This window comes from Pelophylax lessonae (assembly GCF_965119305.1).
Source record: "Pelophylax lessonae genome assembly, chromosome: 2".
NCBI classification, from domain to species: domain Eukaryota; kingdom Metazoa; phylum Chordata; class Amphibia; order Anura; family Ranidae; genus Pelophylax; species Pelophylax lessonae.
Window position 1 is genome coordinate 461,530,557 of NC_138769.1, and position 21,748 is coordinate 461,552,304.

The window sequence follows — 21,748 nt, forward strand, 5'->3', positions numbered from 1 at the left end:
CATTCTCCTCTATGGAGCAGTAATCTGCCGCCATCTGATCCTGTCCTCCAAAAGCAGACAGATGGTGGTTCTATTTTCTATCCATCCCGTGGATCGGATCAGATGGCATCGGATGGAAAGAGACAGACAGTCTGTTTTCATCCAATTGCGCTAGAGGAGAGTGGGGTTCTAGTCGTATTTATGTGTAAATTTAGTATCCATTTTATTAAATAAAGCTTGGTTGTTAGTTTAAAAAAAAAAAAACTGGCTCCTAACTTTTTTAGCTGGCTCCTAGATTTCAGGAAAATTTGTCAAGCCCTGAAGTGTAGTATTTATTGTAAAATGTTAAAACTACATGTACATGTAAAATAATAAAAAAAACTTCACATATTAAGACCGCGGTTTCTACAGCATAAGGACACGGCAGCCAAAATGCCAGTGTGTAAGCCCCTAAAGTCGATTTACTGGAGTTTGTCCAGAGGAGGGAGTACTCTGGCTAAGGCCGAGTCCAGAGTCAGACCCAAATAGTCTAGTTTTTGGAAGGAACCAAGGCAGACTTCTGAAGATTCAGAATCCACCCGATCTTCCTCAATGTCTGTATGGAGATCTCCAGGTTTTCCACCAGAGCAGTAGGACACTCTGCTCGCAATAGGTGGTTGTCCAAGTAGTCCCGGACCGCAATCCCACTGATGTAACAATGCTAGCACCGGAGTCAATACTTTCGTGAAGACCCGAGACCAAAGGGTAACGCCAAAAACTGATAATGCTCCTCTCCCACGGCAAAGCGGAGGAAGCACTGGTGAACGGCGCATATTGGAATGTGAAGGTAAGTGTCCTTGGTGTTGATGGAGACAAGAAAATTCCCCTGATGCAGGGAAGCTATCAATATGCGAACAGACTCCATTCTGAACTTCTGCACCTGCACAAGCAGTTCAGCGCCTTGAGGTCCAGGATTAGATGCACCTCGCCTTCCTTTCTGGGGACTGTAAACAGATTTGAGTAAATCCCCTGAAAACGTTACGAATTCAGAACAGGGACAATTACTCTTTAAATTAAAGTCTTGCACCGCCCAAAGGAGAGCCTGTAAACGGATCAGAGAGTGTGACAGACGCATGTTGGAAGGAAAGAACCTTTCCGGAGGGCAAGAATGAAACTCAATCTTGTAGCCGAACCGTATGACTTCGTGGACCCACTTGTCTTGTATCGGGGAAGTCCATGGGTCCAGAAATCAATATACGGGTGAGGGCACACCTTCAAGCTGAAGGGGTCTTGTCCTCGGGTCTGGAGAAGCCCGTTTTTGACTTGCCAGCCCAAGTTCGCTTGGATCCTCCAGGGGAGGCCCTGAAGGGCTTCGATTCCTTGTCAGTCGACCCTAGGGGGACAAAAAAAAAAAAAAAAAACACACATAAGCCAAGAAGGAGGGCCCAGGTCTATGATGAGGTTCCTTGCCCTTAGTAGCCTGTGGAAGAGAGGTACTCTTCCCCCCCCTGCGAGACATTTTATGTCATTCAGGGTAGCGGCGTCCCTCCAGGTCACAGCATAAAAGCTTAGCCCCCTCGGTCAGAGCCTGCGACACCAGCGCAATGGTGAATATCGGCCTCAGTGCAAAACCAGCCAGGGTGTACATATTGCGGGCCAAAGCCTCCGCCTCCCTGTCAGCCGGATCCCTAAAGGCCGGGGACTCTTCAACTGGAATCCTTGTTGCCTTGTTTAATCTGGAAACCAGAGGGTCCATCACCTTCATAACAGTCCACTTCGTAAGAAGGGACTTCTTATAGGGGTATCACCTAGCAAAGCGCTTAGGGACCCCAAGGGGACACTTTGGTCCTCCCCACTCTGTAGTGAAAATTCTGTCAAAATAGGAGGGGAAAGGTAATACACCTTTGCCGCTCTGGATGGCTTGCGATTGTCAAAGGGGACCTGCGCCTCCGTCGCAGCTGCGTCCTCCGGCTTTAAGTCTCAAGCACAGATACAAACAGTGTGTCCCCCAGTGCCTTTTTCGTGCACAGTTGCAGAAGTTGAGGAATCGTCCTTACTATCTGAGGATTCAGGGCACGTGGTCACAGACCCATGCAGGGTGACCCACGTCCGCGGCGGCCGAATCAGATTCTGGATCTGAGGGGACAAATGAGGCGGGGGAAGGCAGGGGGCACATTTTTTGCCAGCCCGTTGCCCAAAAGCCACGGACTCCAGGACCACAGTCAGAGCGTCGATAGATGGATGGGACCCGGAGAGCCCCGCAGCCTCAGAGAGGGGATTAGGTGGGGAGATGAGCTCTAAAAGACTCCCCGAGTCACCGGGGGGACCCCACAAAAAAGTGTAAAACACTAAGAGACACCCGCACCGCTCTGGCAGCACACCCGGTTGCCAGTCACAAAGCCCCAATAAATCCTAAGCAGAGAGTGAGAAGACCCCACCCAACTCGCCACCCCACAGAAACCGCAGCCACCAGGAGAATCTGCGCTGCACGTGCAGAGATCAGGAAAAGAAAGGATCCAGGAGTCAGCACCAGGGGATGAGGAGGGGCTTCCACCACCGAAATCGCCACCCATAGGGCTCCATTGTCATGGTCTCTGCTGTTTTCTATGGTAAACCACAGCAAATTTGCCGGCGGACTACACAAACATGGCCACCCTGCGTTGCAGCACAAAGGCTACAAGGAAAAGGCGGACCCGCGCGGTACCACGAGACTCCCAGGGACACAGGAGGGATCCTTAGTCCTCAGGACAGGGGGGCCTGGCAGGAGCCCCCACCTGGTTAAACCCCCCCATGCACAGCCGATCGTCCGGTCGCTGGCGGCGCACCCCATGCCCCCATCGCCAGGATAGCGCCCTGCCCCCACCCCAGGAGGTGTACCATACAGCCCCAGCATTAGTGGAGGGGGGGTAGGATAGGGGGACAGGTGAGGGGGGTGCCTAACAGGAAAGCCCGGTGGTCTTACCATCCCATGAAGGGGCCCGAGTCCACCCCAAAACCCTCCAGGGGGAGAGGGGGGGGGACTGCTATTCACCATACCAGGAACCAGAAGGGCAAGGCTCCAGACAGAACCCCTCGCCATCAAAATGGGGGGAATGTCGGCCAGGAGGAATGCTGCGACTCGGGCTGAGACCCGGCCGTATGCGACCTCGCAAAGCGTTTAATTTGCTGGCCAGCCCCCATCAAGGGGGGCTATGTCGCAGCTGAACTAGCGTGGAGCTGAGGTCTGCATGTGCTCGCTGGCCAGACTGGGGTGATCACTGGATCTAGACTATCCAGCACATTGCCCAGACCCAGCAGCTGATTGTAGATCTCACAAGTAAAAACCAGGAGAAAAAAAAAAATCTATCTAAAAGAAGAAATTTTGCCAGGACCAGAGATCCCAGCAAGGAACTAGGTCCTTACTCCCGACTAGAAAGAAAAAAAACTGAGTACCTATAGCAGAGAGATGGAGTATACCTCCTGGGACTGCCCATAGGCGTAGTCAGACTTTTTCCATCTAGTGTCCTACTCCTGTAGGGGGCAGTAAAACTCAATAGTTAAGAATATCAGGAGCTGTCTGTCAATGAACGAAGGAGAAAATTGGATTTCTTATCACTGTCGTCCTGGCAATGGCCACCAAGACAAATAGAGGGGTAAATATCTCCCAGTGGAGAAACCGCAATAAAAACCTTACAGAGGCCCAAACTGTTCCCTACTACCAAAAAAATAATAAAAAGTTTTAGCTTGTATATTATCTTTTTTTCCCCAAAAAATGTTGTATATTATCAATTGTATTGCATCTGCCAGTATCTCCAGATAACCTTGGCTTCAACAGCAAAACACAGCATGCAGAGGGGGATGCATCATCTAACACTGAGATGCTTTGGAGATCAGAATTTAAAGTGGCTCTAAAGCCTTAAGGCTTTTCACCTTAATGCAATGTACGAAGGTGAAAAACCTGTGCTGCAGCTCCCCCAAGAGCCCCCTTTTTCTTACCTGAGCCCATCCAATCCAGCGATGTGCACGAGCGCAATGGCTCCCGCCGCTGTCTCACTCATCATTGGACAGATTGATAGCAGAGGGAGCGACTGGCGCCTGCTGCAATCAATCAAATCTGGTGACACGTGGGGGGGGGGGGGGGGCAGAGTCCTGTTGTCTGTGTCAATGGGCGCAGCAGCGGGGCTTGGGAGCTAGCACACACGGCTTTCCCTGGCGGCACCCAATGAAGAGGAGGGGCCTGGAGTGCCAGCAGGGGATCCCATAATTAGAGGCTCTGAGCTGCCCTGTGCAAAACAACTGCACAGAGCAGGTAAGTATAGGCCCGTTTGTTATTTTCATAGATAAAAAAAAAAAAAAAAGCAAGCTTAACCACTGTAAGGCCCGGTTCACACTGCTATGACATGTGTTCCGACTTTGATAGCACAAGTCACATGACAAGTCGCGACCTATTAAGTGCAATTGTGCCATTCTCATAGAGACTTGAGCCACTCCCACTTAGAAAAAAGACTTTGGCATGACATATGTTAAAGAAATCATATGCAAGTTGTGGCAGTGTGAACCGGGCCTAATGGTGGATGCATCTGACCTGCAGTTGACCTCCTTCCAACCTGCACTTGACCTTCTCATACAGTCTATGAAATGCTTTTGCAATCCCATAGACTTGTATTGCGATAGAAGCAATTCCAATGTGAAACTACACCTTGTACTCTTGTCTGAAAAGCTCAGTTTTCCTAAATCCTTTTAGGAAAACTGTAATCCTTTCCATTTCCTCATCATGTAAACTACGTGGCACCTTTATAATCTGCATCATCATCATCTGATTTAACCACTTGACCTCCGGAAAATGTACCCCATTTCATGACCAGGCTGTTTTTTGTAGCACAGCACTTTGTTAATTTAGCTGACAATTGTGCAGCCATGCAACGCTGTACATAAATGAAATTTATGTAATTTTTTACCACAAATAGAGCTCTCTTTTAGTGGTATTTGATCACCACTGGGTTTTTCATTTTTTGTGCTATAAACGAAAAGACTGAATTTATTTTTTTACTTTCTCCTATAAAACATATCTAAAAATTAAAAAAATAAATAAATAAAAAATCTAATTGTTTCATAAATTTAGGCTAATATGTATTCTGCCACATATTTGTAGTGAAAAAAAAAAATCCCAATAGGTGTATATTGACTGTTTGACTGTGCAAAAGTCATAACGTCTACAAACTATGAGTTATACACTGGAATTTTTATTTATTTTTTAATATACTGGTCATGGCAGTGATTAGCGGCTTATAGCAGGATATTGTGGAGGACAAAATGACACTTGACACCTTGAAGGAACCAGTGACACCAATACAGTGATCAGTGCTAAAAATACGCACTGTCACTGTACTAATGACACTGGCTGGGAACGGGTTAAACATATAGGGCGATCAAAGGGTTAACTGTGTGCTTAACCACTTCCCGCCCGCCCTATTACAAAATGACGGCGGGAATGTGGTTGAGTTATCCTGACCGGACGTCATATGACGGCGGCAGGATAACACCGCTCTGGGCGCCCCCCGGGGGCGCGCAGAGCGGCGATCGGTGATGCGAGGTGTCAGTCTGACACCCTGCATCTCCGATCTCGGTAAAGAGCCTCTGACGGAGGCTCTTTACCATGTGATCAGCCGTGTCCAATCACGGCTGGTCACATAGTAAAACAGGAACAGCCGTTGATCGGCTTTCCTTAGTTCGTGCCTGACAGGCACGAGTAAAGGAGCGCCGATCGGCGGCTCCCCTGACAGGGGGGGGGGTCGGCACTGGTAATCAGATCATTGATTACCAGTGCAGACCCTCGGGGGGGGATCTGCCACTAGATCCACCAGGGATGCCCACTATGACCCCAGGGATGCCCACTATGACCCCAGGGATGCCCACTATGACCCCAGGGATGCCCACTATGGCCACCAGGGATGGCAATCAGGGCTCAGGGAGCCCCCCATTGCCCTCCCCATCAGTGATGCCCACCAGTGTCCTCCCTATCAGTGCTGCCCACCATTGCCATCCTTTAGTGTCGCCCACCAGTGCCCATTATTGCCCACCAGTGCCGCCTATCAGTGCCCATTAGTGCCCATCAGTGCCGCCCGTCAGTGCCGATCAGTGCCGCCCGTCAGTGCCCATCAGTGCCCACCAGTGCTGCCTATCAGTGCCCATTAGTGCCCGTCAGTGCCACCTATCAGTGCCCGTCAGTGCCGCCTATCAGTGCCCAGCAGTGCCGCCTATCAGTGCCCACCAATGCTGCATATCAGTGCTACCTATCAGTGCCACATATAAGTGCCTATCAGTGCCGCCTATCAGTGCCGCCTATCAGTGCCGCCTATCAGTGCCACCCCATCAGTGCCACCCCATCAGTGCCACCCCATCATTGCCTCCTCATCAGTGCCTGTCAGTGCAGTCTCATCAGTGCTCATCAGTGCAGGAAAAAACTTATTTATTTACAAAATTGTATAACATAAACAAAAAAACTTTTTTTTTTTTTCAAACTTTTCTGTCTTTTTTTATTTGTTTAGCAAAAAGTAAAAATCGCACAGGTGATCAAATACCACCAAAAGAAAGCTCTATTTGTGGGGGGAAAATGATATAAATTTGGTGTAAGTACAGTGTTGCATGACCGCGCAATTGTCATTCAAAATGCAACAGCGCTAAAAGGGGAAAATTGGCCTGGGCGGGAAGGGAGGGAAGTGCCCTGTATTAAAGTGGTTAAACAGTGTTTATATGTGTACAGTGTGCTGATTTTATTCCTTGTTTATCTATCACATCCCCGCCGCCAGGATGGAGCTCTGCATTGTTTACATATGGAGAACTCTGTCCAGTGTGTCTCAACGATCACCGGTGACTAATCACAGCAGAAGCGGTGCAAGCTTGCTCCCTACCCCAAAGTGCAGAATCACACACTAATATATATATATATATATATATATATATATATATATATATATATATATATATAATTACATATACATACATACATACATACATACACACATACATACACACACACACATATACACACATATGTACGGCCACCCTGTAGCAGTAAATCTACTATAGGGCGGTCGGCAAGCGGTTACACACACTCCATTTCCCAAAACATGCAGTAAGGTCCGACCTTTTGTTAAAAGTCAGCAGCTAAGCCCACCTCTGCTGATGTATGCAAGGGGGCATCAACCCATGACTGTGACAGGAATGACAGGTGACAGTCTTTGGTGTTTGAGCTGTGACTGACAGCCTCACTTTTCTTTCTCTGTGTGGAGTTAGAGGCAAGACGTTGGCACCCACAGGGGGAAATCACCAGATCTCTGCAGACAGATTAGATCAGGTTTTTATTTGCAGATTATGCTAGGGTGAGTTTTTTTTTTATAAGCCGAATCATTAACATTTGGCAGCAATTTCCATTAAACTGGACATACACAGATTTTTTTTTTTAAATCAGCTTACAAGCTGAATAAAAAATTAGACAGATTCCTCTTTCAATTTTAAATAGCATGGATGGATGAAATCTCCTGCTGTGGTTATTGTACTCTGACAGCCAGCAATGAATGCAGCAAACATCACAACAGTGCCTTTATCTGATTGGACACAGGCGCTGTTCGGCCGCCAATTTTCTGACCTGCTCCTTTGTTCTTTTCAATGGAAGGATGTCAGACTTGAGGATGCAGACATAGTCACCCCCATCAGGAACCATGGATGGCAAGCTTTAGACTTATGGACATCTCTGCCTACAAAAGTCTTCCAGTACAAGAGAGACAGGCACCTTCTCCACCTAGAGCAGAAAGCACCATAAAAAGGGACATCCTTCTGCAGAACTGGTCAGTGATAAAGGAGAACTGAAGAAAGTAATCTAAAGCAAAATATATACGGATTAAAAAAGAACATAACATAGTGACTTGAATCTACCTTAATGGAAGACTCTTCAAAGTAGAGCTACTGATAAGTGTAACCCAGAATTTTCCAGGACAATACAGGAGGGGATGAATGGCAATTCCCTAGATTTAAAGGGGCACAGCTTGCAGAACTGTCCTACCACAGGATTGATTAGTATTATTATGTAGGTATGGTGACCCAGATATATAAATATCCAAGTCAAATGATAAAAATCCAAAAAGGCACAAGTCTATGACATGTGGCAAATATGCAAACCCTTTTTAGAGCTGTTCACCTCAATGTAAATGGGTAATTCTAGACTTTTTTTTTTTAAGTGGTTGTAAAGTCAGAAGATTTTTTATCTTCATGCATTCTATGCATGAAGATAAAAAGCCTTCTGTGTGTAGCAGCCCCCTAATATTTATCCAAGCCCATCGCTCTATTCAGCCAAGTTGCAGGAGTGCCCGAGACTCTCCATCCTCATAGGCTAAGATGGTAGCTCAGTGTCATCTGTCAACCAAATTAAGTGAGCCAATGAGGAGAGAAAGGGCAGGGCCAGGTTGTAGCTCTGTGCCTGAATGGACACACGGAGCTGCAGCTTGGGTGACCCCATAGCAAGCTGCTTGCTGTGGGGGCACTCAATAGCAGAGATGGGCCAAGAGAGCCAAAGAGGGACCCCAGTAGAGATGGATCCGGGCTGCGCTGCAAGTATAACATGTTTTTTATTTTTAACCAAACAAAAACAAGACTTTAAAATCACTTTAAATTTATTATTGGTACTATTATAGCGCCATCAGTTTACGCACAGCTTTATACATATATATTGTAAACCGAGGTACCTGGAGGAAGCCCAAGTGGGCATAGGGAGAGCATGCCATCTCCAGCCAGGTGGTGTCCTGGTGGGGATTTAAGCCGCGGACCCTGGTTACTGCTAGGCGGAAGTGCTAACCACTTAGCCACTGTGCTGCCCCCACAGTATAGACATCTATAGAACTATACTTCCGGCTCAACTATAACATACAGCCACTAGTATCCTATAGACCTGAGAGTTAGGTATGAAGTCTATCTTTAGTATATAAACCATAGAGGACACCAGCGTTCTAGTACCGCTGTTGAAAAAAAAAAAAAAAAAAAAAAAAAACTGTTGATGAACAATGGGGTGTAAACAAAGTCAATGTCTCATAAGAGTGTGCTGTGGTGAAAATAACGTCAGTACGTCAATATGAGCATAATGAGATGCCACTAAAGAAAGCTTTGTCATAGAAGCAGACGGTGACAACTCAAACTACATTACTACTGTATATCTGAATGTTGTAAAGAGTTTGTGCTGTAGGTTATCCAAGACCAGTGTACACTAACTGTGTGCAGGAAGAGCTGGCAATACTCTTCCAATGTGCATCTAAGAGGTATAGCCATTTACCCAAACAGCAATTCCCCTGAAGCAAGGTAACAGGACTAACAAGAAGAGGCTGAGCCGATCCAGACATGACTGGAAACTGTCAAGCAACAATTATAACTGCCTGAAGTGTGTCTCCAACCCAGCACTAATAACTGTAGGTTGGAGAGGCATGAAATGGTGCAGATAGGATTTGCTGCAGGTCAACGCACTCATGGATCAGTGCCTGTAGAAGTCATTAGCACTTAACTGCATTGCTACATAATACACACCATGAGCACTGTACAGTTTCAAAGACATGAAAAGCCACAGTAAAGCACACAGAAGTATAAAAAAAAATTCCTATAGAACATTTTTGTACACAGTTTAGGAGATTTTAGCATTTTTTGCACTTTGCTTATGCTGTGTAATTTGGCCCCCTGTATCACCTGAAATACCTGGCTGATCCTGCCTGGTTCTGCGCTCCCCCCTGTAAACTGACCACAGTTTTTCATGGCTGCTGAGCCATGACACTGTGGTCAGTTTACTTGCCTCTGTCATCCGCAGCTCTCCTCTGTCCTCCTGACGATAGAACAGTGTAAAGTCTCTTCAATCCCCTCTGTTAGATAATGCTATCATCACCAGTGTGTGTTTTTTAAAAAGAAAAGCCGCTATGTACCTTATTCCATAACCCTGATCGGCACTCACGTGACCGCCCAGCTCGCTCCTCCTCTCCTGCTCCTGGCTGATGTCAGTGTGAGTTCTCGGACCCTCCCACTGTAGCTGTCAGCCTGGGAAAGTAGAGAGCTGGGCGGTCAAGTGAGCGCCGATCAGCGCTATGGAATAAAGCCCACAGCAGCTTTTTTTTTTTGTTAAAAATCACACACACTAGGGAACATAGCATTATTTAACAGAGGGGATTAGAGACACTTTACAAGTGGATTTACAACCACTTTAAAATATGCCTGTAATCGTCCTAGTATGCATGGACACAAGATAACATTGAGCGGCTTCCACAAGCAAAAACAGAAAACTCCTGTAGTAGCAGTGATTTTTAAGCCCAATATAAACCTCTGCACATGCAGATAGTGTTCCTGTAGATGACTAACTTAGCATTCCCACAGTGCAAGACCAACTGGTGATACCCAACTGGCTCTCTGTGGCCCAGTAGAGTTAAAGAAAGAATGTGCTGCCTAATATGCGTATACTTCACATAAAAAAAACATACCTACAATATTGTCAAATTTTTCCTTTGCTTATGAATTTAAAGCTGGTACTGTTTAAAAAAAAAAAATAGGTTTAAAGTAAACCCAAAGGCTCGTTCACACTTGATCAAAATACTGACACTTATCAAATGCTCCTATAGCGTAATTAAACGTTAATAGCTGCAGTTAAGCTTTAAGCGAGCATTAAAAACGTTCCCCCCCCCCCCAAATGCTCTATGTACGACGTTTGCGCCGCAGCTCACTTTTGGCTTGTTCAAACCGCACCACAAACGCTTACAATAGCTGGTTGCTAAACAGCGTGCCAGAAAGCTGGCCACCATGTCCTTAACAACCGATGAGTCATCAGCTGTCAGATGCAGGGGGTTGTCCATCTATCCCCCGTCCTGGTATGGGCGGGGGGGAACCCCCATGCCAAAAAAAAAAATAAAAAAAGAAGGGCGGCCACCCGCTCCTTAAAGCGGTTGTATCCTTGAGAAAAAAAAAACAAACAAACCCTGCAGGACAAAGACATAATGAGCTAGTATGCATCGCATACTAGCTCATTATGAAATAATTACCTTAGAACGGAGAGTGGTGAGGGCGCCGTTATGAAATACTTACCTTACCTGGAGAATGGTGAGGGCGCCGTCATGTTCCCTCTGCGTCTCTTCCAGATTCGGCGGCTCTGTCGCTGTGAGTGGCCGGAGCCGCGATGCATGCGCGCGGGAGTTTCACGCCGGACCATCAGAGCGCATGTGCCGCTGACATCAGCGGCTGCATGCAGGTTGAATATCTCCTAAACCGTGCAGGTTTAGGAGATAGTAATTGTACCTACAGGTAAGCCTTATTATAGGCTTACCTCTAGGTAAAAGTCAAATAAAAGGAGTATACTACAGCTTTAACAACCAGTTAAAATCAAACTAAGGAGTATACTACAGCTTTAACAACCAGTTAAAATCAAACTAAGGAGTATACTACAGCTTTAACAACCAGTTAAAATCAAACACATTCCTTAAATATTGCACACCTGAAGCACTACTTTATTTTCGCATGCATTTATTTCCTTTTGTGAATTTACATTTACTTATATGCGGTATTTACCGAGCGTTTTTGCTTTATGCAGTAAATACCACATAAAGCAATAGCGAATTGATATTTTCAGGATCGCACGCGGTGTTTGGAAAAACACCTAAATACAGCATGCAATCTGCTTTTGTGAATGGAGCCCGTAGTTTTCTGACAGCGGGATTTAAATTGATGCTCTCAAAATACACTGTTCAGTGGCTGAGCAATAAAGTTTTCCTACTAGTTAGTTCAACAGAAGTCGATCAGGGATTTGAATTTATTTTCATTTCCTTAATCTCATTAAGGACTTCAGTCCCCTATATACCAATAAATTAGCCAATTAGGAGCCCATACTGGCACGCTACACTCAAAAACATTTTCACGCAAGAATTTGATGGTACTATTAACTATCTTATTTTTTATTTTTCATTTATCAACCATGAGATATCTACTTGACTCACACCTTTTCCACAACCTCCCTTTGTGTGCTATGGTTCAGTACTATTTTAGGAATTTTTATTATACAATTTTTTTATTATATAATTTTTTATTTATTTTTACTTCTCCTTTAATACACATTTTTTCTATATATGGACCATAATATTGGAAATTCGGTTTTATTCAGTTCTATTATTAATATATTCCATGCATATATGACCTGTTATTTGTATGATGGTGCCTTTTAACAATATGGTAATGAGACCCGAGGTATATATATACATATTTATTTTGTGTTATATATATTTGTTTTCATCATTATACCATGCATATATGACCTGTTATTTGTATGATTGTGCATTGTAACAATATGGTAACAAGACCCGAGGTACATATATATATATTTTTTTTTTTTTAAGATTTTTAATAAGTGGGATTAATATAAAATTATTGACTTACCATTACTTGGACTATGTGTGTCTGATTTTAGAGTGGTTTTATAAGATTTTTCATTTTGTGTCTATTTATGATACTATTTATTGTATAGTACCTTGTTTTACACTTCACAGTATTGTATTTCATATTTCTTATATAGTTTTCACCATATTGCAATTTTTAGTGGATCCAACTCAATTGATTTTCCTACCATTTTTTTATCGACTGCCCTATTTATCAGGTTGACACTACTTATATCAATTTTACCTTTATTCACATTTTTTACATTGGACTTTCCATCTTTTCTTTTCTTCTTTCTTCAATTGTTTTAGCACCATCATATACCCCTCACAGGGTTGGATCACTTATTATAATTAAATTTACTTTCACCAGTCACCTTTAATGCACCTGACACTTTATTAACATTTACAGTGGAGAGACACATTTTATATATATATTTATGTAGTATCATTGTAAGACACACGGAATATTTAATTTAATATATTTTGGCAGCGCCATACACCTCTCCTGTTATTTTACTAATCAAAATGTGGCTGGCCCCTGCTGACCTGGTTAAATTTAATCCATCTATGTAGATGGCCACCTAGAGCTCTTACATATGGCAGTAAAAAAATGCCACTTTTTCTTAATGATCCGAACACAGGTGCATTGCACACGTTTGTATTGAAAATGTGGTCCACTATCGCTTCCATTGCAGCATTGTTCGTAACATTCTAGCAACAAGGCCAAATGAGATGAAGCCATCTCAGAGTTTTTCGGCCTGGCTTTAAGAAATACGTAAAATGCCTACGCCTGAAGCAAGGACGTTATTTAATTTTGGTACCAAGCTGCAACCGTCCCCCCTTACATGCATAGGCAGTTTTTGGTAAATTTGAACTGACCCTTTAAAAGTGTACAGCCACTGGCAGGTTCTGCAAAATACTAAATAAACACAAAGTGTGGTTGACACCTCAAATGGCCTTGTGCAAGGGGTAGGGGACATACTTCTAGAACAAATCTCACCAATGGCATCTCAAGGAAACATAAGAAGGTTGTTGATTCAAGACACTGGCACCTTTCCACTGGATAAAATGAACCTTTAGCTGGAATGGTTTCATGTAATTATCTTGACTACTTTAGATGTCAGAGCAGATCTGCTACTAGGTAAGAGGAAATGTATTGTGCATTTAGCTCCTGGCTTTTTACATCAGCTTGCTCATTTTTGGTTAAGATAAGCCTTGGTCAGAGCAGATGTTCCCATACAATAGCAGCATCTGCATGACAGGAGCTCATATTTCAGACAATGTGCTCTTCAAGGCAAACCATTCCTGTAGAAAACAACCCAGCCGAAATAAGATCCTGCAATAAATATTTAAAGCCACAATAGTCAAATATCACCATATGTGACGTTTAGCACAAGCTCATGTTCTGCCCAGCAGCCGACAGCTTTACCTGTCAAAGATCCACAAATTGCAATCATTTGAACTTTGGCAGAACCAAAAAAACACTGCTACCAACCGACAGACAATGGCGTTAGAATGTTAGTGGACACGTCTCTGAAATAAATCAAACAGGATATGAAACCACCGGTGTGTTAGAACAGAGAAGAGGCAGTCTAGATCTACACAGAGTTTGTACTAGTTACTAGAATGGAATGAATGACGTCTAAGAGATTTACCAGTGCAGCCATCTGCTGCTATGGATAAGACAAAGTGACAACGCAAAATGCTAATTTGGTCCATCCGAGCTCCTACGTTATGGTTGTATACAGCTGGTAATTAAAGCCGTGTTAAACCTAAATGTAATATATTGCATTATACTAGTCCTTTGATGTGGTCACGGTGGCTGCATTCATATTTTTTTTAAGGCTTTTTTTTGCCCTGCGGTGATCAGGTCAGTAAAAGTGGCAGTTTAGGGGTTGAGAGAAACAATTTAAAGGGATTCTAAAATGAAAGATTTTTTTTTTTTTTCTTAAATAAACATGTTATAATAAAGCTGGACACACACTATACAATTTTTGTTGGTAGATTTACATTCAACTATGTAAACTATGAAGTGTTTAGGTCTGACCTAATTTTATGGTTTTGCCAAGTCTAAGGCCCCTTTCACACACTCCGCCCGTCGGACGGAGTCCGTTTTTCTCAGCGGGGAATCGATCCGCCAATCCCCCGCTGAGCAGGAGGATGACAGCTGTGTCTCCGTGCTGTGTATGGAGACACAGCTGTCAGTTCCCCATGCATCTCTATAGGGGAAATCAGATGGGAACGGACCGTCGGTTTCCATCCGTCCAGATTTGATGGATCGGATATCAGCGGACATGTCTCCCCTGACATCCAATGCTCCATAGGAATGCATGGGGGGACCGTTCAGATCCGCCAAAAAAAACCTACAGGGGGATCTGAACGGTCCGCCTGTGTGAAAGGGGCCTAAAGGAAAAAATCTAAAGAAAATTGTATAGTGTGTATCCAGCTTTACTTGCTCTTTACAATGGCTTTGCACAGAGCAGCCCCAATCCTCTTCTTTTTGGGTCCCCAGCTGGCGGTCCTGGCTCCTCTCCCCTTCCGAGCAGGCTAACTCCCAAGCTGCACTCTGTGTGTCTATTCACAAACAGAGCATGGCTCAGCGCCGCCCCCCCCCTGCTCTTTTCATTGGCTCACTGGCTGTGATTGACAGCAGGCTCCCACTGCTGTGAGCAATGAGGAGAGAAAGACCCAGGAGAGCAGCTACTCTCATGCACACCGCTAGATCAAGATTGGGGGCAGGTAAGGACAAGGGGTAGTGGGAGGGGGGATGCACCCAGAAGGTTTTTACCCTAATGCATACAATGCATTAAGGTAAACAACCATGAGCCTTGAGAACCACAGGTAGGGTGCCCACATGTGCGTTGCCGATGGCTCGCTTCTGCTGTGAGTACACACAGCGGAAGCCGATCAGCGGGTGTAGGGTACCCGATGTCCTCCAGCACCCGCCGAACATCAGGCAGAGAGACAGAATGGCGGTCTGCCTATGTAAACAAGGCAGATCGCTGTTATGACAGAAGGGAAGCTATGGAATTTGCAGGGAATACATTTTATATCTTCCCCTAGCAAAAACACCTCCCACAGTGTAGTAAAACACAGACTAGGCACATTTAGCCCTTTGATTGCCCCAATCTTAACCCTTTCCCAGCCAATGTTATTAGTACACAGAGTGCATATCTTTTAGCACTAATAACTCTTTTAGTGTCACTGGTCCACAAAAAGTGGCAAAAGTGTCAGTTAAGTGTCCAAATGTCCGCCGCAATGTCGTATTCCTGCTAGAAGTCTCTGATCGCCACCATTACTAGTAAAAAAAATATCCCATAGTTTGTAGACGAGATACCTTTTGTGCAAACCAATCAATATATGCTTCTAGAGATTTTATTTTTACCAAAAATATGTAACATACTACATATGGGTCTAAATCTATGAAGAAATTAGTTTTTTTATTGGATAGATTTTATAGCAGAAAGTAAAAAATATTGGATTTTTTTAAATGGTCTTTACTGCTTTTTTTAAAAAAGGACATACATTTTTTTTGGGGGGGTACAGCGTTGCAAGACCGCGCAATTGTCAGTTAAAATAACGTAGCGATGTAGCGCAAAAAATGACCTGGTCATAAAGGGCGGTAAATCGTCTGGAAGTTAACTGGTTAAATCAGATGATGTGGCAGGTTTTGAAGGTGCCATGTAGTTTACATAATCAGTAAATGTAAAAGAATCACTTGTGTCAAGTGGTTTATACTGACAGGAGTGCTTACAATGGTCAGCTTTTACTTTTTTTAAAATATTTATTCCAAAAAAAAACTGTTGCTGCGATTGCCTAAAAAAAAAAGTGTTTGCTGGAGTTAAGTTTCAATTTGTTAGACAAGTCCATCTATAGGTCATGATATAATCTTGCTACAATCATCTTTAGATTTACCAAAGATATGTAATGTGAAGACCTACCTCATCAATCCAATCAGGTAGACCCTACCTCATCAATCCAATCAGGTAGACCCTACCTCATCAATCCAATCAGGTAGACCCTACCTCATCAATCCAATCAGGTAGACCCTACCTCATCAATCCAATCAGGTAGACCCTACCTCATCAATCCAATCAGGTAGGCCCTTAAACTACACAGTTGTTGGTAGATGTACATGAGACTGTACAATCAGATTAGAAAGTGTGGGTGGATTCTAAACTACCCTCTCCACAGAATAACAATGCTGCTGGCCAAGGCTGGCTCTGTTGCTCCTTGACCATAAAGCTGGCCATACATTATGCAATTTTTTATTCAATTTCATTTAGATTTACCTTCAACTACGTAGTGCAAGGGCAGGGCTCGACAATTCCCGGGCGCCAGGTCGCATTGGCGACTAGAAACTTAGTCCGGGCGCCTAGGATTTCAGCCATCTCCTGTCAGGCATCGGGACGCCGCTCTGTGATGCAGAGATTTGAAATCCCCGCGGCTCCTATCTCTGTCCTGACAAGGCATTTTAATTGGTCAGCATCGTCACATGGACGGCGCTGACCAATCAGAACCAGCTGCCTCTTCTCCAGTCTCCACTGTCAGCCCTCCTCGTTGCGGTCACCCGGCACATCAGGTAAGAGTGCTGGGTCCGCAGCTGAGCGGTGTGTGAACAGGGCCGCCCGGTACAAGGGGTGGGCGGATCAATTTATTTTAGAAAGGGGGGGGGCGCAGAGCAGGTGAAGTGCTGACAGTGCGTTACTTTCTGGGCAACAAGTGACTTCCGCCGGGCGCCGGTCGTGCTACAACACTTCAGAGCTGTAAGGAGGATGTGCCGAGTGCACTCCTGCACTCGGCACAAGCCTAGGACCCGGATTTCACTTTCCTGTCAGGCAGAGCCGCAGGGTAATCTCCGCCTGACAGATGCTTACGAGTCCCGGCAAGGCGCGACGTCACCGGGAGGAGGGATCGGAGAGCACCATAGAGAGCCGCCGGGAAGGAATCAGCCAGCCAGCGCATCCGAAAAGTAAGGAGATTTGCATCTACAGTTGAATTGGCATACTCTGGGTGGGGGGGGGACAGAGGTTATATAATTACAATGGTAATATGCAGCATGAGGGGGTTAATGTATTGCCACTGGTCACTAATGCATTAGTGACCAGTGTCAGAAAATGAACCCCTTTGTGCTGCATTAGTGGCATTAGTATCGGTGTTCATTTATGCTGCAGCATGTAGGGGTTTATAAACACTGCCACTAATGCAGCACAAAGGGGTTAATTTTCTGACACTGGTCACTAATGCATTAGTGACCAGTGGCAATACATTAACCCCCTTCATGCTGCATTTTACAAATACCATTGGTAATTAACCACTTGCCCACCTGCCGCAGTACATATACTGCAACAGGGCTGTAACTACAGGACCTGCAGTGTACCCATACATCACTGCCTGTTTAAGGCGCATGCCCTCACCCGTCAACTCCCCTGGGAGGGCTCTGTACAAAGGGAATAGTTGCTTTGTTTCTTCTCCCTACTAAGCAGGGAAAATAAACAAATCAATCCGCATTAAAAATCAGCACACAATACATACATTGCACATTGTTATATACACTCTAGAAATGTGCTTTAAAATGCATAGACATGTGTGTGGGGGAGCAGAGCAGGCCATTTTCTGAGTGTATATGAGAAAGGTGGAGGTGGGGGGGAGTGCCACACTTCTGGAGAATTCTTCTGTACACACCATAGAGCTGTACATATACACATCTGCCTGAGACTTTCACTCTGTCCCTCCCTCTCTCCCCCTCCCCTCTCTTTCCTTCTCTCTCTCTCTCACCCCCCCCCCCTTCTTTCCCTTTTATTTCTTTCTTTCTTTCTTTTTTTTTTCTGGGCGCGGGGCAGATTTTTTTTAAAAAAACTGGCTCCTAACTTTTTTAGCTGGCTCCTAGATTCAAAGAAAATTTGTCAACCCCTGTGCAAGGGCCTGTCTGATTGCATACAAAATGAAAGTGTTTAGGTTTGACCTCATATTATATGGTTTTGATAAATCTAAAGGGCAATTGCATAAGATAATTGTATAATGTATGGCCAGCCTTAGTCAAGAAATGTGTTGCTGATCAGATCACCAGGTAAAAATAAAAAGTGGAAAAAAAGAAAAGAAAAAAAGAAAACTAGTGCAGCCACCACATCTAAGGATTGGAAAATTGCGCTATATTATATTTTTGTTTCCGGATTTAATACTGCATTAAAGTGACACTATATTCTGGCTGAAACAATTCGATTCAGGTATGCAGTATGGTTTCTTTTTTGCTGCTGTGATGGGACTTCCTGTTAGAAGGTGGCTCATTCCCCGTGGTCCCAGCATATGTTGGAATGCAGTTACCCTCTCCTGCTCTCTCCTGAGATGGACTATGTACTAAAGGATTTGTAGTGTGCATAGAGCAGTGTAACTGACCACAACCAACGTGCACTGCTCATTCCAAAACAAACACAAGTGATGGGGAAAAGGAGAGGGTTCTCATGGAGGATATCACAAAGAAGCAGAAAAACACAGTAAAACATATTCCTGAAAAAAGCATTACAGGGACATGAAGTAGTGGGTGTGTACAGATTTTTTTTTTGGAGAATAAGGATACAGTTTAGTATCACCATTAGAGTCCATTCACACTGCCGTGACTTGTGAGGCGACTTGTGTGCCCTCAAGTCGCTTGACATAACAAAAGCAATGTTAATCAATCAGTGCCGTCTTAATTGGCACTACTGAAGTCGCTCCGACTTCAGAAAAGGGTCCTGTACTACTTTGAGGCGACTTGTATCCGAATTGTCCCACAGACTTCAATGGGAGTCGCCTCCTTATCTTATTTGAAGCGACTTGTGATCCGATTTTGGAGGCAGGCATGCCTCCAAAGACGCCCAAAAAATGCCCGATAAATGCCTGTAACAAAAACACCCAGGTGGAGCGGAGCCATATCCCTGTGCTACTAAAAATTCTAAGAAAATTTATCTTTTTTTCTGGTTCTGGACATGCTACAGAGCTGAAACTTCACAGGTACACTTTTTAGACCCCCCATACACTAAATCCAAAGAAATCTCTTTTTTTTTTTTTTTTTCCAATAATTGGCTCTCTATCAAAAACGACAATTTTTAAGAACTTTTTTTTGTGTGATTGAGCATGACCCAGAACCATCATATTCTGATTGGCCAAATAAAAAGTCGTACAAAGTCGTCTATCATACAAGTCGCGCTGAATACGAGCAAAGTCGGGCTGAAGTCGCCCCTTATGAGGCGACTTAGAGGTCGCGGCAGTGTGAACCAGCTCTTAAGTACTGAGATGTCAAAAAAACAAAAACAAACAAGAACCAAAACAGTAAAAACTCAACAAAATAAAACCTTGAAACATTTGTGTTAACTGTACTAAACTATGTTTTCTCTTAATGATAAATGGATCCCAGAAACAGTCCTCCATTCTAGATAGCCTTCTGAGGACCTCAAAACAAACCCACTTGCCCAAACTGAATCCCTTGGCCTTGCAGGTCCGCTTCCTAGGAGCTCCTCCAAGATCTCCTTGGCATCATCCTGGTTCAGGGTCCCAGCACCACTCCCCCCTGACACCAGCCCAGCACCCCATCTCTACAAAGCACCCTGAGAAGGAGGCCCTACCTACTACGGTCCAAAATCCCATCCATGGCACTGTGGTGTGCAGAGGCCAAGAACAATGACTTGAGTCCAGGAACAAGGGGAGCATCCATTACCCACCCACAGTCCAAGAATAAGAGGGGGGCACCCATTACCCCCCCCCCTGCCTACCCACAGCCCAAAAACAAGCGGAGCACCCATTACCTACCCACAGCCCAAGAACAAGCGGAGCACCCATTACCTACCCACAGCCCAAGAACAAGCGGAGCACCCATTACCTACCCACAGCCCAAGAACAAGCGGAGCACCCATTACCTACCCACAGCCCAAGAACAAGCGGAGCACCCATTACCTACCCACAGCCCAAGAACAAGCGGAGCACCCATTACCTACCCACAGCCCAAGAACAAGGGGGGCACCCATTACCTACCCACAGCCCAAGAACAAGCGGAGCACCCATTACCTACCCACAGCCCAAGAACAAGGGGGGCACCCATTACCTACCCACAGCCCAAGAACAAGGGGGGTACCCATTACCTACCCACAGCCCAAGAACAAGGGGGGCACCCATTACCTACCCACAGCCCAAGAACAAGGGGGGCACCCATTACCTACCCACAGCCAAGAACAAGGAAAGTACCCATTACCCGCCTACAGTCCAATTACAAATGGAGCACCTATTACCCACCCACAGTCCAAGTAAAAGGGGGGAGCACCCATTACCCACCCACAGTCCAAGTAAAAGGGAGCACCATTTACCCACCCACAGCCCAGAAACAAGGGGGGGCACCCAATACCCACCCACAGCCCAGAAACAAGGGGGGCACCCAATACCCACCCACAGCCCAGAAACAAGGGGGGGCACCCAATACCCACCCACAGCCCAGAAACAAGGGGGGGCACCCAATACCCACCCACAGCCCAGAAACAAGGGGGGGCAACCAATACCCACCCACAGCCCAGAAACAAGGGGAGCACCCATAGCCCTAGAACAAAGGGTAGAGCACCTATTACCTAACCACAGCACAGGAAGAAGGGGGAGCAGCACCCACCCATCAACCAACACAGCCCAAGTAATGACCCCATGAAATGGCATGCAGAGATCTCAGGGTCACCGTTGAGCATGTCTCATATGGACCCCCCACCCCCCCTGAATGTCATTGTGTCTCACCATAAATCATGGCCAGCCCAGTCTCATGCAGAAAACGAGCCCGCCTGTGTTTGAAGAGCCATATGGTGAGGATAGTTAAGGTCAGCAGCAGGATGAATGTCAGTAGGCTCACACTGTCCTGTCTATGGCTCTCCTCAGCCTCCTTCTCTGTAGCGATCTCCTCCATGGCGCTGTCCTCAGCACAGATCCAAGGGATCCAAGGGATCAGCAAATACAGGAGGCCGTGCATGCTTCTCACTCCAATCCACGGCTTCTCGTAGCTTCTTCCCTCACTCAACCGGCTCTTATCTATTGCTCAGCAGATCCAGCACTCGTTATCCTTCCTCCTCCCGCTGATGGTGACAATTACAGGGATCTCCAATGCGCAGAATCCCCTCTCAAAACCTATTGCGACTGACACAGCGGCGCTTCCCTACAGCGAACTGCACTGCACAGCACGAGACACGGCGACTCCGCCCACAGACACGCCCCTAACAGGCGTCACACTGGATGTGCTATTCCAGGCTGTGCCTTGTAATCAGACGGTCCCTAATCATAGGGGATCATAGAAGACCCCCTCCATCCATGTCTGTCTACCAGGAAACCTATTACATATTTCGCACACACCATAAATCATGCAT

The 21,748-nt window shown here is 45.3% G+C and overlaps 1 protein-coding gene across 2 annotated transcripts in view; it reads right to left on the reverse strand.

Annotated features, from left to right (window-relative positions):
* The window catches only part of SLC9A7 (solute carrier family 9 member A7), a 187,886-nt gene extending 166,527 nt beyond the window's left edge, over positions 1-21,359 (reverse strand). For both annotated transcript variants that reach the window (XM_082245922.1, XM_082245921.1), the window contains exon 1: positions 21,129-21,359. In XM_082245922.1, coding sequence (XP_082102048.1) covers positions 21,129-21,357 — 229 coding nt within the window. In that variant the 5' untranslated portion in view covers positions 21,358-21,359. The remainder of the gene's footprint in view (positions 1-21,128) is intronic.
* Between the last annotated feature and the right edge of the window lie 389 nt (positions 21,360-21,748).